Raw genomic sequence first — 19,722 nt, forward strand, 5'->3', positions numbered from 1 at the left:
AGTTTGGTTCTATTTATCATACGGAGGTTTCTCTTAGTAGCAGATAAAGATGGAGGGTTAGGGACTGATACATCAAGAAGGCATATAATGCAGAGGTGATCTGATGCAAGGTCATGGGATACCAGGGAGGACCGTAGAATGTTATCATCATATCTATGAAGAATCCAGTCTAAAATGTGACCATGTTTATGGGTAGGTTGGTTAACTGACTGTTTCAGGTTGAAAACATTAATGGAATCTATGAGTTTTGATGTATTTGAGTCAAAGTGAAAGTTGAGATCTCCAAGAATAATCAGGTTGCCACCTATCGAATTTCCATAGTCCAGAAGATTCGGAAACTGCTCCAAAAAGAGAGAGTCAGCCAGTTTGTTTTTTCTACTAGGAGGAGGGCAGTATAGGCAGAAAAAATGGACTGACCTTTGCTCCAGTGTGAGTGTGGTTTGGACTAGTTCAAACGATGTGTGGTCGAAATTTAATGTGGTGGTAAAGTCAACAAGCACCCACTATTAGAATAAGTAACTAAAATGTTAAACAACTGAGACATTTATTTCAATAACTAATGACACTTTATGCCATAAAAAGTCTCAAGAAAAAATATTGATAAACATAAATGGCAATGTTAAAAAGATCTGACTAAAAATAACTCCATCAAAACAGATCTAACAGACAATACATTATTATTATATTATTACTAGAGAAGCGGATTTGTTACTGGAAATCTTCTCACTATTATTTCTCATGATTTCAGTCAGTGAATTAATGAAAATAATTCAGTTTTATGAATCAGATACATGTTATTTTGTTGTTACCTCGGTAACTGCTGGTAGCTCCCTGAGTATGCACAGTACTTGAACTGCACCATGTGACAGGTGTCCTCATAAAAATGCAAACATTCCTGCGCCAGCAGATTACATGCATTCAGATTGGTTATTTTTGGCACTGTTGACTTGACAGTTCTGATTTTCTTTGGTGGGTTTGGAGCCTGAAACCAGAACAAAAAATAGTGACATTTGTTAAACTATACAAGAATACAAAGCAATTATAGTTACTATATTTGCTGTTTTCACACAACTACTAAAACAGTATAAACAAATCACTCATCTGTTGTTGCATAGTGTACCTGCATATCATGGTCTGCTGTTCATTCTATTGTTGATTTCAAGTAAATACCACTGACTCTCATCTGTTGTTGCATACTGTACTGCCAGTTCAAGGTCTATGTTATTTATTCTACCTCTAAGTTATAGCAAATAGTCTATGCACAGATCTGCAAAGTGCACTGGCAGATCAGTCTATGATCATAATTCTACCAGATAATGAATAGTATAGACCCTGATCTGTTAATGCATAGTGTAATGGCAGATCAGTCTATGATGTTCATACTACCTCATATTTCAAACGAATGACACAAACCCTCATCTATTGTCATACAGTTCATTCACAGATCAAGGTCAACGTCACTGATTCTACCTCTGATTTCATGTGAAAAACAGACCCAGACTCTGTTACTGGCTGCATAGTTCTACCTGTTACTTCAAGCTAACAGCATATTTCCAGATCTGCCAGTGCATTATGCAAAAATAGAGCTGAGTCTTTGCTGCTTTTAGCTTTAGTTTTCTGTTAATACATGAAATATGACATCAAACAATTTGTATAGTATGCAATTTCTGGATAATCTCGACTCATGGGAAAATCTACTTTGCTGCAAGTTGGAAATGATCGTGATGAATGCCAAGTCATGTAACAGAATTCACAATATTTTTGCACATTAGCTGACCACAATGGCACATTAAACAAAACAAATGCTTGCTGCTAAATCAGAGAACTGGAATTGTCTATGACATGCCATTGCATATCTGTACCTCCACATGGCCTGTCTCAGAGGCCAATTTTGCAACTCTATAAATGTGTACATGTATTTGTATCTTCATGTCCAGTTAGAATATATATGGTTATACAGTGGGATCTTGATAATTTCCAATTAGCAGTGTATGAGCCTGTGTTGGGATACACAAGTGCATTCATCTCTTCATGCTCATTAAATGTATACATATTTAAGGGTGGGTTCTTAAAAGTTTCCAAGTTATGATCCAAGGGCATGGCTCTTACATCTGAGGCATGACCCGGGGTCTCTACAAGATATGTCTAATTTTCTCCACACAAGGTTTTTAAATATGTACATCATTATGGTCATAAGGTTGGGATATCAACATCTGTCGAGATAATACCCATGGGTATGTCTCCAATCTGAGGGGGAATGACCCTTGGGTCTATATTGGATACAAGTCTAATTTCATCTTATCCTATTAAACTTATATTTGGTTATAGGGTGAGGATTTTAACACTTAACACTTTACAAGACATGATCCAGTGCACTGATTTCCTACAGGATTTTCACACCAAGGGCAAATTCCGCGTCTAAAATCTTCATAAGGTGGGATTTCCATACATGTGATTCTACCTGAGGCAGGCCAAAAATACCATTTTAAAAGACACCTACTGCACATACCATTATATAGTTAAAATTGACCACTTTTCAAAATTAAAAGAAACCCAAACATAGTATGTTTATGTGTTCTATCAATACATTAGAGAAACCAGCCAAAACAAGTCAACTTTTAAAAAGGGGCAGGTTTGAATGAGAACAGTATCTATGAATCAACCTCACACAGTATATTACAAAGCCATACAGTATATTACAAAGCCACACAGTATATTACAACTGAATAGACCCCAAAGAGTATGCTACAACTGAACAGACATCAATCACACAGTATATTACAAAGCCACACAGTATATCACAAAGCCACACAGTATTTTACAACTGAATAGACCCCAAAGAGTATGCTACAACTGAACAGACATCAATCACACAGTATATTACAAAGCCAGCCACACAGTATATTACAAAGCTACACAGTATATTACAAAGCCACACAGTATATTACAAATGAATAGACCCCATAGAGTATGCTACAACTGAATAGACATCAATCACACAGTATATTACAACTGAATAGACCCCAAAGAGTATGCTACAACTGAACAGACATCAATCACACAGTATATTACAACTGAATAGACCCCAAAGAGTATGCTACAACTGAACAGACAGCAATCACACAGTATATTACAACTGAATAGACCCCAAAGAGTATGCTACAACTGAACAGACAGCAATCACACAGTATATTACAACTGAATAGACCCCAAAGAGTATGCTACAACAGAACAGACATCAATCACACAGTATATTACAACTGAATAGACCCCAAAGAGTATGCTACAACTGAACAGACATCAATCACACAGTATATTACAACTGAATAGACCCCAAAGAGTATGCTACAACAGAACAGACATCAATCACACAGTATATTACAACTGAATAGACCCCAAAGAGTATGCTACAACTGAATAGACATCAATCACACAGTATATTACAAAGCCACACAGTATATTACAAAGCCACACGCTATATTACAAAGCTACACAGTATATTACAAAGCCACACAGTATATTACAACTGAATAGACCCCACAGAGTATGCTGCAACTGAACAGACGTCAATCACACAGTATATTACAACTGAATAGACCCCAAAGAGTATGCTACAACTGAACAGACATCAATTACACAGTATATTACAACTGAATAGACCCCAAAGAGTATGCTACAACAGAACAGACATCAATCACACAGTATATTACAACTGAATAGACCCCAAAGAGTATGCTACAACTGAATAGACATCAATCACACAGTATATTACAAAGCCACACAGTATATTACAAAGCCACACGCTATATTACAAAGCTACACAGTATATTACAAAGCCACACAGTATATTACAACTGAATAGACCCCACAGAGTATGCTGCAACTGAATAGACATCAATCACACAGTATATTACAACTGAAGAGACCCCACAGAGTATGCTACAACTGAACAGACGTCAATCACACAGTATATTACAACTGAATAGACCCCAAAGAGTATGCTACAACTGAACAGACATCAATTACACAGTATATTACAACTGAATAGACCCCAAAGAGTATGCTACAACTGAACAGACATCAATCACACAGTATATTACAAAGCCACACAGTATGTTACAACAAAATATGAGTGTCTACTGAATAACTTTTGATTAATAAAGAAAAAACTTTTTTTCATTATCAGCACAGTGTCAATGATCACAACTTATGAGAATGGTTCTAACTTGTGAGCATTATATGGTTCTCAGAATACATATAAAGAAAATACACATTTTGGCAAACTTTTCTTTTGTTTGATCTATTTCTATGAAGTCGAGCATCATTAATGTTGTTTTGTGAGTTATCAAACAAATGTCAAATGACTGTCAAGGAATTAGGTCCTGTCAGTTCGGATTTTAGTAGAAAAGGAGATTATGACAAATGTTAATTGACTGTTGGCGCCTTAGCATCATTGTCATCAGAAAACAACTTACACCCATGTGTTTTGACATCGCACTTCGATGCTTGTCACTCATGCCTCATTAAGTCATCATATTTTATATCCATCTGTGGTAATTGGAACACCTGCATTTTACCGTATAATGAATTTGGAAAAATAATGCCAATATTTTGGGACATATTTTGTTTGTCAAACAAATAAGAACTCCTTTGCACTCATCATAAAACATCATAAAAGCAGCTATATTTCAGTGTAATTTGCAGATATACTTTTTTAAAAGTAATTATAAATATGTGGTTTCTGATGGTAACTTTAATTACACTCTTTGGTTCCAAGCTCAAGACTTTCTGTTTTTCATGATATCTAGCAACAGAAAGTAGTTAATATATGTATTATTGAAAAAGAAGATAGAATGCCTAAGAAACTGAGATATTAGTTGAATGAATCATGGAAGCAGACATTTCACATGTACTGCAAAAGGAAAATAAAATGGCATATTATAAACTGTAGGTATGCAGTGGAAGGAAACATTCAATGGCAACTTGCAAAATTTAATATTCCCATGAGTCTCAATTATATGCCATTTAGATCCTAAATCTGCAGGGGAGCTAAAGTTGTACGAAAAAATTTAATGAAAATACTGCACCATTCTCCTGCTTTCCCTACCAGATATTTAAGTGAGGAAATACTCCACTTCTTCACTGTCAAATGAGAAAATATTTGCAATGATGAGACATGAATCCATCAACTTGTTTCCAAATCATATTCAACACAATCCTCCAATGTCAGGCAATAAAGCAAGAATTTTCCCCACAAAAGAACATAAGAGATTGTGCACAACACAAAACACGTGGTTTTTACTCAAGTCTGTTCTAGGCACCAATGGCCACTGGCACTCTTCAGCCAGTCAAAAGTGGTCCCAATCACTGTACATGGGCACCATGGTTAATAAAGGAAACACCATGTGTTTTCTAAATGCTATTCAGGAGTCAGTCTGTAGGATGCTAATGTACATGTCACAATTCAAAAGTCTTCTAAGAAGTTCCTTTAGTTGGCCTTCAGGGATACATTTTAAAAGTTTATGGTACTCCCTTGTGGCCTGAACATCAGTCTCTTCTCTTCACAAATGTTATGGACAGATATTGGCTCACTTCGGGACAATATCCAAGTCCAACATATTTCAACAACAGCAGATGAATTATACTTAAAGTCTAAATATGATATATAACCAGTGCGGAAAGCAGGGGAAATTCTTTTTCTTTAAAATCCTAACCCTATGCAAAATTACGAAACTGTAGAGTGCCACCTATATGTAGTTATCTCTCTTGTACACAGGCATTATATGGAGTTATCTCTCTTGTACACATGCACTATATGGAGTTATCTCTCTTGTACATAGGCACTATATGGAGTTATCTCTTGTACACAGGCATTATATGGAGTTATCTCTCTTGTACACATGCACTATATGGAGTTATCTCTCTTGTACATATGCACTATATGGAGTTATCTCTCTTGTACACAGGCACTATATGAAGTTTATCTCTCTTGTACATAGGCACCATATGGAGTTATCTCTCTTACTCCATAAAATTCCATGATGTTTATGGAGATTAATTTTGCATGCTGCCTTAGCATGATTTGGTATGCTTTTACTTTGGCTTATACTAGCATTTTAGCATTGGCAACTCTGCCTTAATAACAACCTATACTGATTGTTTGGTTTTTTTTATAAAGTTATATTGGGTCTTTCTGTTTTTGGTGGGGGGACAGAGGTTCAGCACAACATAAAACACAGACACATTACTCAATAGTAGGTACATTAATTCTGTATTTATTTATTTTTTGTCGTCCATGGAAATATCAATTGTGATATATCATTAAATATATTAAGATTTGTGCAACTGATGAAATCAGTTGCTTGAACATATCGTGACTTAAAATTATGGCACTGATGATAATTAAATACAAAAGTTGAAGTTAAAAGTTTCATATTTTCAAATAGCATACATATACTGTATATAAGTACTCTGTGGAGTTATCTCCCTTCATCCACATACCTTGTACTTAACTGTCTTTTTTTCAATATGCTGTGCATGGAAAAATCTAATATGTGTGTTGTTTTTAGTATGATTCAATGTTATTTTTTTTAAATCTCAGTAATGCTTGCTTTTAGCTTGTAAAGTGATTTGCTGATCTTTTGTGTCTTTTTTCTATTTTTTTCCTGTCACCAAACAATGGATATGTCAATTGTAATCCATAAAGGAAATGTTTTCAAGCATTGTGCATTAAATTTGTTACTTGAACAGATAACTCCTGAATATTATGTCATCCATTATTAGAATAGTCTGAAGCATAGTGTGCCTGTGTTTGCATGTATGAGGTTTTCATATATATATATATATATATATATATACAGCAGTAAAGGTGATATTCAGGGTAATAACTTTAATAAATATATACGGCCCAAAACAATGGCATGCCAGTCTCCTATGGAGATTTAAACAAAGGATAACTCTCACATACACAATGAAAAGGCAAAAACAAAGATATATATATATATATATATATATATATATATATATATATATATATATATATATATATATATATATATATATATATATATTATAATGATTACTATATATAATGTACTAAGCATTTCAAGATTTCAAGTACTGGACAAAAGTGACTTAACTAGATGCACAATCAATTTGAAAATTCTTTAGAAATTTACCCAAAAAAATTAAATTTAAATTTTTACCTTGGAAACAAAAGTACTAGGGTCGGTGACCAAAAATGAGATGGTCAGCCAACGGAAGCAAATATTATTTTTTGGGCCAAATATAATTTTAATAGGTGACTTTATTCTTACCATGAACTCTACTACATTTGTCATTATTTGAATATTAATAATCACAAAGCCAGGGGGAAAGTCCTCAATTTATTTCATGATTTGGATCAGACTGATAATTGGGAGGGGGGAATTAAACATGTATACCCATAGGTATACAAGTACATGTAGGAAAACAAACCCTTTAAAATACGCTAGGTTAGTTTCTTTTATACCAGAACATCTCTTAGCAGATGTTAAGGAAGCTTTGATCGAACCCGAGTACAGAACAGACCAATCTATTGTGATTATTAAATTTCAATTTCAAATATTTCAAAAGGAACAAGGTTTTTTCCCTCAAGTTTAAGAATTCCTTATTAAAAGATGCTGAATATGTACAAATAGGTAAACAAACTGTGCATGATGTTGTAGAACCCACTTGAGAAAACCCACTTGAGATTTCACAGGATGAATGTCACTCGTGATAAATTATGATTATCAGTTATTTTTAAACACTGCTATTAGAAATAATGGCTAAAACTATTTATTTGCCTCCTACAAATAAGGAGAGCTTTAAAAAAGCACAGTTATTAGAAGAATTAAGGAATTAGAAGAAAACAAATTGAAACTTTATAAAATTTACTAGAACTGAACAAGAAAATGGAAGAGTTGATGGAATGCAAGAGGAAAAGAATGAAAGGGGTTGTGATCTGTTCTAGAAAATGGGTTGATGAGGGAGAAAATGTTATAAATTATTTCTACGGCCTTGAGAGAATAAATTGTTCATAAACGCTGCCTATGTTAATAAGGGATGCTGCATCACAGACAATAATTCAAAAGGAAATTTTGCAAGAAATGAACTATTTTGAGCATTGGTATAAATAATGGAAAGTAAATTCTGTCACAATAAATGAACTTTTTAATAATATGAATGTGGATTTTCATAAACTAGATAACTTGGAGAAAATATCATTAGTACATAATATCTTGTAAGTAAGCACAAAGATGCCTAAATGAAATGGCAGACAATAAATAAATGTCCAGGTTTAATTCGTTTTACTACTGAGGGTTTTTTAAAATGTTTTTTTGGAAAGATTTTTGTACAGATCCATAAACTCTGGTTACAGTATAGGGGAATTTTCACCAGAGAAAGAGAGAACAATTACTTGAGTACTGAAACGTGACAAACCAGAGCAGTATCTTCAGAAATGGAGACCACTAACATTGCTGAATGTTTCATATAAAAATTGCCTCTGCTTGTATAGCTAATAGAGTGAAAAGCATCTTACCTCCCCTTATAAATGAGGATCAGACTGGTTTCTTAAAGGCAAATAATATATATACTGGGGAAAACATCAGAACCATGTGTGATTTCATATTGTACACTGAAGAACATGAAATTCCAGGTATATTACGATTAACTGACTTTGAGAAAGCCTTTGATTCAGTTGATTGGTACTACATTGATAATGTCTTATCTTTCTTCAACTTTGGTGATTCTTTTATAAACTGGATAAAAAGTTTTTATAATAGTATCAAATCATGTATTACAGTAAATAGCTACAGCTCTTCTTGGTTTTACATATAAAGAGGATGTACACAAAAAGACCCCTTATCTCCCTATATATTTGTCCTTTGTGCAGAGATCCTGAAACACATGGTAAGAGGAAGTCTAAATATGAAAGGGATACATGTACAAATAAATAACAGCTGCAAATGATACTTTTTTCACTCAAGACCGGAATAGTAAATCCTTGAATTCTGCACTTAATTTCTTATTTAATTGTTCTTAATTTTCTGGACTTATAACACTTATGTTATCTGGTTTGGAAGTAAAGTTCGAAGTTAGGATTGATCATGTCAGAGCTATCATATAATCTGGGGAGACAGTGATTTTACATTACAAGTGTAAAATTTTCAATGACGTTTGAAGAAAATGGTACAAATAAATTATGAAAATAATACAGAAGAAAAATAAAACATACTAAAAGAGCCCTCACACCATTTGGTAGAATCACAGTTATATAAAGATTAGTATTATCTACTTCTATCCTTAACATCCCCATAAAAAAATAACTAATAAAAATTATAAATATATTTGATAAATTTATGTGGAATAATTCGCTAGATAAAACTGAAAGAAATGTTTTCATAAATGATTACTATTTGACGTCTGAAAATGATGGATGTATTTGCATTCAGTGAAGCATTAAAGATTACCTGAATCAGATGACTTTCTACTACATCAACACAATGGAAACACAACTTACAAGCATCTTGTTAAAATATCACTAATTTCCACTTGTTTTGTGTACACTACCTAAAGAAAAATATTAAGCTGCTTAATGCTTTTTGGAAAGATTTCTTTGCGCATGGATCAATTTTTTTATATGGCTCCATATGGCACAATCACAATATTAGAGTATTTGGTAAATCTGCTTTTTATAAGAAATGGTTTGAACATAGAATTAAAAGAGTTTAAATGTGGATGCTAATGGTTTAGTATAAATTAGTTTCGGGTTTTTCTTTTCAGTTCAAACAAATAACAACATATCAAGGCAACAACTGAATATGAGACAAAAGTTGGAATAAGACAAACTGAAAACCTCACAGATTCATGCATCAGCTCTAAACTACTTCACATTGTAGCAGAAAAAAAGTTGCGAAGTATTTACAAGAAACATCAAATCGGAAATTTCTACCTCAAGCAGCAAGTGGCACAGAGAATTTTGTCATATAGAACAATTTTTTTTCTCTTACATCCAACTTACCAAGGTGTCCACAAATGAGGTAGTTTCAGATAATGATTCTACATAGAATTGTTGCTACAAATACATTTTTATTTTTATAACAGAAATTTGAGCTTTATTTTGTGGGCAGCTTTATGAATCCATAAGCCATCTGTTTTGGGAATGAAATATGGTTCAGAGATTTTGGTCCAACTTTGTGTCTTTGATTACTACTATATGCACTTGTGCACAAAATTCTAATTTATCCCAAGAAAAGGTCTTATTTAGAAAATAAGCAAAAGGCAGATGTTTTAAATTTTATCCCAAGAAAAGGTCTTATTTAGACAATAGGCAAAAGGCAGATGATGTATTCAATTTTATCCCATTACATGCAAAGCATTACATTTATAAATGCATGTATTGTAATAACCATCCTCATAAATCACATTTTAAACAAGCTTTAAAGAGCTTTTATTAAGGGGGGCCCCAAGTGGCAGAGTGGTCTAAAAAACTCTCCATTACGGATCACTGCCATCTCACCTCTAACTGCGTGGGTTCGAGTCTCGGATTCGGCCAAAGTGATTATGTGAGAAAGCTTGCCAGTAGCTTCTCATGGGTCGGTGGTTCTTTCCGGGGTTTTCCCGGGTTCTTCTATCTTGTACTGAAAAAAATGGCATTAAACCCTACAACAACAGCAACAGCTTTTATTAAGCTGAAAAATACAATGCTTTTACGCATTTTGAAGGCAAAAGATTTCTGATGTTGATGACTGACATAAATCTGCTTCAATAAAGCAAGTTGTCCAGACAAGAAAAAGTTACGATCGGTATATGATGTTATGACATGTACATGTTGCTATAACCATGTTTCAGAAAATAATGTATAGTAAATCTTGTGCTCTCTTCTCTCTTAATCGAATCAGCTAAACTTCTAAAATAGTTCTCTCTCAATAGATCAAACGATCGAGCAATTTTTGTATTTATATAGTGATAATTTCGTCCAAACTTTGTAAAGGAGTGCATCCTGTTCTCCAGCTCTGGCACCTTTACCTATGTGTCTTTGATAATAATAATAATAATAAATAAAAAGACATTTTGTACGTACATGTAACATGAATTATCAAAAATATAAAAGATGTTCAACAATACAAAAACAAACATAATCAGAGATTGTTAAAAGCAACAATTATAAGTCTATATGCTCAATCATTGGCATAACATGACACTAAAAAAGCTATTAAGGTATTCTCACATCCTACCATGTGTTTGTACCTCACTAGCATCAAGGAAATGCATAAAACTAAGTCATTTCATTCACTGATTCATAATTTCTAACCCAATGGGAACCAAGAGGTACCTAGTCATTCCATTCATTAATTCACCATATCTAACCTGATTGGTGCCAAGGGGTACCTAGTCATTCCATTCATTGATTCACCATTTCTAACCTGATTGGTGCCAAGGGTTACCTAGTCATTTCTTTCTTTGATTCATAATTTCTAACCCGATTGGTGCGACGAGGTACCTAGTCATTTCATTCATTTATTTAAAATTTCTAACCTGATGAGAACCAAGGGGTACCTAACAGTGTCAAATTATCTGTTTCAATGCAAAGGGAAGCTCCCAATGTAACAGGCAAACAGACTGCTTGCTGTCCATTTTGGGGTTTCTAGAACGGTCTATTTCAGCAAAACAGTGTCATCTACATCCAATATTTACAATGTTTAGTTTTAATATTTTTAAAACAAAGTGAACAAAGAAATAGGAGGAACTCTTGCATACAAAGAGATGTAAATCAAAATTTTACAGAATTAGTGAGATTTTCAAAGATGATGAACTACGTCACATCTGTTGCTTGAAAACATGGACTGGCCCAAACAAATATGGCAACCATGTTGCTAAAGAAACTCCTGTTTGATCGGAAATGCCAACAAGTGTTTGAAACCCCCAGGTGACAATCAGTTTGGAACTTATAAATCAATGAATGAAATGACGAAGTTTTGTACATTTTTATATGCTTGATGCCATCTTTTTTTAAAAGTGGTAGGAGGTGCAAATAAATGGGATGGTGTGAGAATACTAGACACTTATTAGAAACTCTGAGTACTATTCGTCCTCATAGTCATCAGCATTTTAATCATATACATCTTTTATCGCAAAATCTGAGTTAAATTTCCTCGCTAATTCACAAAACTTTTATATGGCATGATTAGTTTGATCTTGAACTGGCCAACAATACTTTTATGGTCTGTTCAGTTTGGTCTTTTACAAGACAGAAATACTTTAAGAAGATATGGTTTGTTTGGTTTAGTTTTTTACTGGCCAACACTATTTTTTATGATATGGTTTGTTAAGTTTGGTCTTTTATTGGCCAGCAATACTTTGTTATGATATGGTTTGTTAAGTTTGGTCTTTTATTGGCCAACAAAACTTTGTTATGATATGGTTTGTTTAGTTTTTTTTTTAGTGGACAACAATACTTTTATGGTTATTTCATACAGAAACAGGTATAGTAAAATTAATCATTTAAGGACACACCACAGAACATCTGGTCATGAGTCCAATGTGTCAAGCACAGAGTCACTGCAGCTCAAAGTGTAAATATTCAATTTACTTTAAGTTATGGAAAACATAAGGAGAAAAACATTTAAGGAAACAGAAACACTGTACTTACTGGTATTTTGATGTCATCATGGGGGAATGTTAGCATATCCCGCTGAGGATCATTGTGGAGCACGACTTTGTTCTTGATGATGTAAGTCTCGTAATCTAACGGCTCAACTGGCTTTGGGACATTCTGTAAAAATAAAGAATCGACCCATGTCTGAGTGAATGTCTGTAATAAAGGTGTATTTACATGTGTTATTTTGTATTTGTATGCATGTGGTGTTCCAGCTTAAACATGTCTATAATTTTCATATGCCATTTTGCATGCAGCACGGTGGCTGAAAGGAAATGAATAATGTAATGATGAGTTATTACATCTTGATTTCCTTTAAATGTTTTTTAAAACCATCACAAATGTTTCTATGGCTGCCATAAGAAAAGTGTTGTTTGTTAAAACATAGCAAAGATTTCCATTAAAGAAATAACTTTGGGTTCTGCAGACAAAATTCACATGGATGCAAATCAACACAATATGACCATAATTTTAGTATACTGTTCGCAATTTTCTGCATACTTTTATTATTTTCTTCACATGTTCAAATTACTATGGGTAAAAAAAGATATCAGGTTGTAATTTTCTTAGATACATGCACAAACCATTTGCAAATGGTTTAAAAAATTAATTCGGTACAAAGTAATTAGAGAAACAAAAATTAATTCTAATTTTCACGGATTGATGATGTATGAACAATTAGAGTACAGTCGAACCCATTTATCTCGACCTCAGTTAACTCGCCAACCCTATTAAGTCGACGTTTTTGAAGTGGAACCGCCAAATTCTCTCTTTGTCTTAGCATTTTCTCATCGGTTATGTCGATTCTTTTATGTCGCCGAACCCTAATATCTCGAGCACAAAAGAGGGCCAAATTTGCCACTTAACGTCGGTTATCTCGATCCCCATGACCAATCGCCAGCTTTTGAAAATGTTAGTTATCGATGCCACTTCACCATCTCACTACCGTATTTTCGCGTATATAAGACGCGTCTTATACAAAGTTTTACGTACCCCTCACCCAGGGTGCATCTTATATTAGTGGGCATCTTATCTAAGTATTTTTTAACACGAATGAACGGTACAGTGTGTGATATTGAAGGACAATTATTGCGGTCGATATTCACGTTTCACGATTTTCATTCCTAGTTGTAAAAACAATTGGGTAAGTGTTCAGTAATTACCACGTGTACCAATCCAATGCAGGGCCTGGGATCGTCCTGGGCTTCGCCAATGTCGCAAATTGCGATTTTTTACCCTTATTGGCGACAAAAATGTCCAATCTGGCAATTTTTTTGGCGACAGTACCGTGCAGCCACAGAAGAACCAATTCCCTCAGCTGGTGAGGTGGTAGAAATGCTACAGAAAATTCGACGGTATGGTTCTTTTGTAGGAGATGAAACTGTTTTAGACAGCATAAATAATATTGAAGCAATTGTTTTCAAGCAGACTGTTAAAGGCAAAAAGCAATAAAGCATTTTAGACTTTGTAAAGAAACCACAGTAACTGCGTGTACGATACTTTTCAGAGCTGTGTCAGAGTGAAATGACTCGTGAATTTAATTTTGACACTGGTTAGCTTTTTGTAAAAACGAACTACACCCCACACGTTTTTTGTGATTTTGTGAGCGATCTTTGTGTTTGCAATGTTGGAGAATATAATAAAGGTTTGTATCGAGAATCGACGGTGGTTTGTATTGTATACTGGTAAATCTCTGCTGTTAGTTGGTGCACATATGCCTTTTGTTGTTAGCAAACATGTATGTACATTTTTATAGCATGCCGATCGCTTCATCAAACAAATCGCGGCAACGCTGTTGTGTAAAAAAACCTCCAAAAACACGTGCATGTACATTCTCATTTATTAACGCACATCATGTACATAAAGAAATTTCAAGCACATGTTAACATATTGCCGCCATATTGGTTTTCGTTTATCTCGATCATCGGTTATCTCGACGCTTTTTGGCAAACCCCTAGGCCGGCGACATAACCGGGTTCAAATGTATATCAAAATTGTGCACAGTGTAAAACATCAGTTTTGGGTGAAAATACAACCAAAGACACTACCACAAGGTCGTGATTGTGTACAGCAACGGCATTATTAGTTTTGAGAGAAAATGCAGCCATACAGCACTTCAAAAAGTCAAAATTGAGTGTAACTACAATAATGTGTGAGTGATTTGGATTTTTAATGCAGCTTTATTTTTTAATGTAGCTTTAACAATTTTCCAGTAATACAGCTACAATATCCGCAGTGTGGCAGTTTATAATGGTGTCTAGCACTGAGGCATCATGCCACAGGCATGCAGCATCACATCCCACCCAGTCACATTATTCTAACTCCAGGCCAACCATTCCTAACACTAACCTCTTGATGCTGAGTGCCAAGCAAGGCAGCTGCGAGTACCATTTTGTTAAGCCTTTGGTATGAATTGGCTACAGTAATATTAGTATTAGTAGGAAATAATCCACAAAACATTACCACAATATCATGATGTGCAGCTACAGCATTATTAGTTTTATGAAGGAAATACAGCTTTAAAATACTGCAGCTGGTCAGTGATTACTGCTGAGGTATATGAAAGCACTTACTAACTAGCCTAGCTGATCTGGATCTTGGATCTTGGACCTTGTAGTACTGTGCCATGTCTGGCAACAAAACAAATGAATTGGGTTCAATTCTCAAAGATTACAGCTGTACAGATCTCCTTGCCAGTACCTTTTGTTGCAGGTCAGACTCAACAGCTGGAGGAGTGATTATTAAGTTGCATTTTTAACTACTAAAGAGACGAATCAAGTTACTGTTACAGGATATGAAGTCAAAATGATGGGGAAGCAGTCACTGTATATGTGGATATCTACAGACCATCCTATTTCATCTAGACCTGTACCGCAGTTTGTGCACCTGACCATCAAACAGATGAACGAGGTTTGATTCCCATGTGTTATAGCTGCACATCGTATCTCCCTTCATATTACATTAATATTGACTGATAACATCCCATAGCATGTATTTGCTCACCAAGCTATCACTTTTTCTGGCTGGAAACAATGTTTTCCTCCTTAAAATGGACATCCGATGTGTTTCCTCCTTCTTTCTCTCAAAGCTAGAAAAGTTGTGTTTCTCCAACTGAACTGGCTGGATAGTCAATGTACCATGGTCTGGCACTGACAAGAAGACCAATCTACTACCACCCAAACAGCCTTTGCTCATCATTATCAGTATCAGTACAAACCAAAGCAAGAGTGTGTTCACAGTATTATTATAACAGTGTGTTCACAGTAATACAAGAGTGCATTCACAGTAATACAAATGTGTGTTCACTGTAATACTACAAGAATGTTTTCAGAGTCATACAACAAGAATGTGTTTGCAGTAATACAAGAATGTGTTCACAGTAATACAAGAATGTGTTCACAGTAATACAAGAATGTGTTCTCATTAACACTACAAGAGTGTCTTCGCAGTAATCAAGTGTTCACAGTAATACTACAAGAGTATGTTCAAAACAGAACAGCAAGAATGTTCACAATTAAATAAGTATAACATAACAGTGAGCATGTTAAAATATTACAGGAGTGTATTAAGAATAAATCACGACTGTGTTCTCATCATTTCAGCAAGAGTTTTTAACAGTTATACAAAGGTGTATACTCAATGATACTGAAGTGTTCACAATAATACAACAAAAGTGTGTTCATAACAATGAAATTGCTGACTATAAGCCCATCAAATATGTCTATAAAGGACACTAAAGAAAGCATAAAATTTATTTGTTTGTTTGTGGACAGGTCTTTATCAGAATGTTTGTTTGCTTGTGGACTGGTCACCCATACAATCAAATGTTTATTTGTGGACTGGTCACCTACACAAATGTTTGTTTGTTTGTGGACTGTTACCTATACAATCAAATGTCAAAGGTCTCCTATACAATGAACTGTTTTTGAATAGATCTCTCTCTCTCTCTGTCACCTCTGAGTGTGGACACATTTCACATTCAATGAAGTGTTTATTTGTGGACATATCTCCTATAAAATGAAGTGTTTGTTTGTGGACAGGTCTCTTAAAATGGAGATAAATATGACAAGGACTGAAGAGAAATTGAGTTTCTAAATGATGTCCTTTATGAGTGCATGTCTGTATAAGCAGGTGTCCACTAAGACAAGTTTTCACAGCACCTAAAGTAATTCCACTATCTTTACTGGTGCATTAATACAATCCTTTTAGAAAGTTCAGAATAACAAATTCCTAACTCATACATCCAGAAAACTGAATGCAGAATCAAACATTCTTGAAATCTATATGTATATGCAAATCAATCTGCAGTACCTTTTCACATCATTGTACAATACTCTATATTAAGATGGACACTATAAAGTCATTTGTACACTAAAAAGATCCACAGAACTGCTACAATAAATAACACTATTCTCAAATTTGTAGAAATCCAGTCTTGATTAGAATCACGTATTATAAATATTGAGTTTAATGTTCAGATTTCCTAATCTACATTAAATCCAACTTAGGAACACAGACACATCTGATCACTGAACAATGGATATTATTCCAAATATACATTCCTAGTTTGTACACAAGCATAACATGAAACTTGATGATAATTTCCCAATGAGATTAGAATTATTTTCACTAACTCCAAAAAGACTAGTTTTTCCAAAATTGTCACTGTATTTACAGCACATTAGCTTTAAAACTGCATTCATAATTCATATGAATTGTCGGGCTCAATCTATGAAAATAACTGAGCACTGTCTGGAAAAAAGACTGAAGTTCCAAACAATGACTGTAGCTTTCCTCCAATTTGAAGACTCTGAACATTTGGTAGAAGAAGAAAAAAAATAGGTGGAAGGAAACAAAAACCAACTTCTATCAGCAACACCCAGGCTCAATGTACTAGCTACACTCATAGACAAGTCAGATTCAACTCCAAACTACACCAACCCAGATCTGCCATTACATACTGCACTAGCTGATCTATGTCTATGCAGTTTATAAGGGCTAATTAGTAGAACAAACAATACAGACCTTAATCTGTCTGCACTTGATATGACAGCATACCTGGGTCTATGATGCTTGCAGTTGCACCCGACTTATATATGAGTATAGCTGGCAGGCCTAATCAACAAAAAGAGTAGGTGGATGTTTCATTACTGTAACTTATCTACTGTAGCAATTTAGGACTCTAAATAATTAGAGGCCAATGAACTCTGTCAGGACCAAGATAAAAATGCATCATTCCCTCTCCTAAACAAAGGAGTCAGGGGATAGAGTATTCCTTGGACTTCAGGAACCTGACAGAATATATCATATAGGAAGTCAGGTTCTGAAGGCACCAAGTATATATTTCACAGTTTCTTCTCCTCAGTTGTTCTCTTATTTTTGTATTGTGTCTATAAAAGTTAATGCCTCAATTTATTCCTGGTTTGAAAACATTTCAAGCCAATGAATAAGAGTGATAACTGAGGTTTTACTTTTTAAAGAGAGAAAGAAAGAAAAATTTGCCAATACATTAGAAGGCATGGAAGAAAAAATAAAGCAAAGAAAAAAAGGAAGAAAGGATAGGGGAAAAAAAGAAAATCCAAAATGTTGTATTCACAATTTGTCAGAGATATATTAAATCCTGTGCAGATGATTTAATTAAGGTATTGGTATAAACAAAAAAACAACAGGAAAAAATTGTGTTTGAAGAAGTAAATTCCTTGATTTGAAAAAAAAGCTGTTGCTATATTTAATGATGCAATTGCCACACCCAAATATGGCCCCACCCAAAGACATTACCCATTCCAAATGGTCCCAAATACTGGCTAGAAGTAAAGTTTTGTGAAGTTCCATACAAGTACTATATGAAGAACTATACAAGTTATAAAATTATTTAACCAGAAACTATTGTGCTTTCTGACCCAATGGCTCATTCAAAAACATAACTTAAAAACAAGAATTATACAGGGTTACTATGTTTCAAATACGTTACTTCTTAATTGCATGGAACAATCTATGGCATAATTCAGTGGCAGCAGCAACTTGAGAGAAAGGGAATTATGGAACCATACAGTATTTCAAACATTAAATGAACTGGATAAGGCTAATATAGGAAATAAAGATGGCAAAAACCTGGCATCCCTGCCATGTTTATCAAAATTATAGGAATTTCATAGGGCACTGTGTCTAACAAACGAAAAAAATATTGGGATTATATGTGGATATTGTACAATTACTGGGAAAATAATGGGTCAATATTGCAAGTGAATACCATGTTTTTAACTCCTTGTTTTGGAGTTTAATGCCATTTCTCAGTGCAAGATAGGCTATACATGGCGGCCAGTATAAAAATTAGTGGAGTAAGAAACTGTAAAAACACCAGTAAGATCCACTGACCAAATGGAAGCTTCTGGCAGATTTCTTACATACCCACACTGGCCAAGCCAGAGACTTGAACCCATTCTAGCATAAATCCATGTTATTCAGGCTTATTTGACTATAATTAATTGTCAGCCATGACAAAGCAATACATTTTACTGGTGACTGTAACTGGTAGCTCAAGAAAAGCAGCATCCATGCACATTTTACAGACGAACTGACTGAAAAGTAAGTCTTTTAATGTCTAAATTACAAGGCTTTTTGGGGGCCCCGAGTGGCCGAGTGGTCTAAAGCGCTCTTTGTTACGGATCACTGCCATCTCACCTCTGTCTGCAGCGGTTTGAGTCTAAGATTCAGCCAATGTGGGTATGTGAGAAAGCTTGCCAGTAGCTTCTCGTGGGTCGGTGGTTCTTTCCGGGGTTTTCCCGGGTTCTTCCTCCACCATTAATACTGGCTGCCATGTATAGCCTATCATGTGCTGAAAAATGGCGTTAAACCCCACAACAACAACAACAACAACAACAAGGCTTTTTATTACTTTAAGTCCATATCTTTCATCATATATTCATCCTACCACAAACAGTCAATTTTTATGATGGCAAGATCAATCTATGTAAAGTAACATATTGGTACAATTTCTGGATATTTGGGCATGTGCGAAATCACTCAAATACAGCCATGTA

At 34.6% G+C, this 19,722-nt stretch overlaps 1 protein-coding gene across 4 annotated transcripts in view; it reads right to left on the reverse strand.

Annotated features, from left to right (window-relative positions):
- The window catches only part of LOC149799359 (dedicator of cytokinesis protein 11-like), a 236,498-nt gene that overhangs the window by 211,788 nt on the left and 4,988 nt on the right, over nt 1–19,722 (reverse strand). For all 4 annotated transcript variants that reach the window (XM_089958681.1, XM_089958680.1, XM_089958683.1 and 1 more), the window contains exons 2-3: nt 12,677–12,799; nt 810–982 (exon numbers count right to left, since the gene is read on the reverse strand). In XM_089958681.1, coding sequence (XP_089814807.1) covers nt 810–982; nt 12,677–12,799 — 296 coding nt within the window. The remainder of the gene's footprint in view (nt 1–809; nt 983–12,676; nt 12,800–19,722) is intronic.

This window comes from Sinohyriopsis cumingii, chromosome 5, assembly GCF_028554795.1.
Source record: "Sinohyriopsis cumingii isolate HCF-2022 chromosome 5, ASM2855479v2, whole genome shotgun sequence".
NCBI lineage: Eukaryota > Metazoa > Mollusca > Bivalvia > Unionida > Unionidae > Sinohyriopsis > Sinohyriopsis cumingii.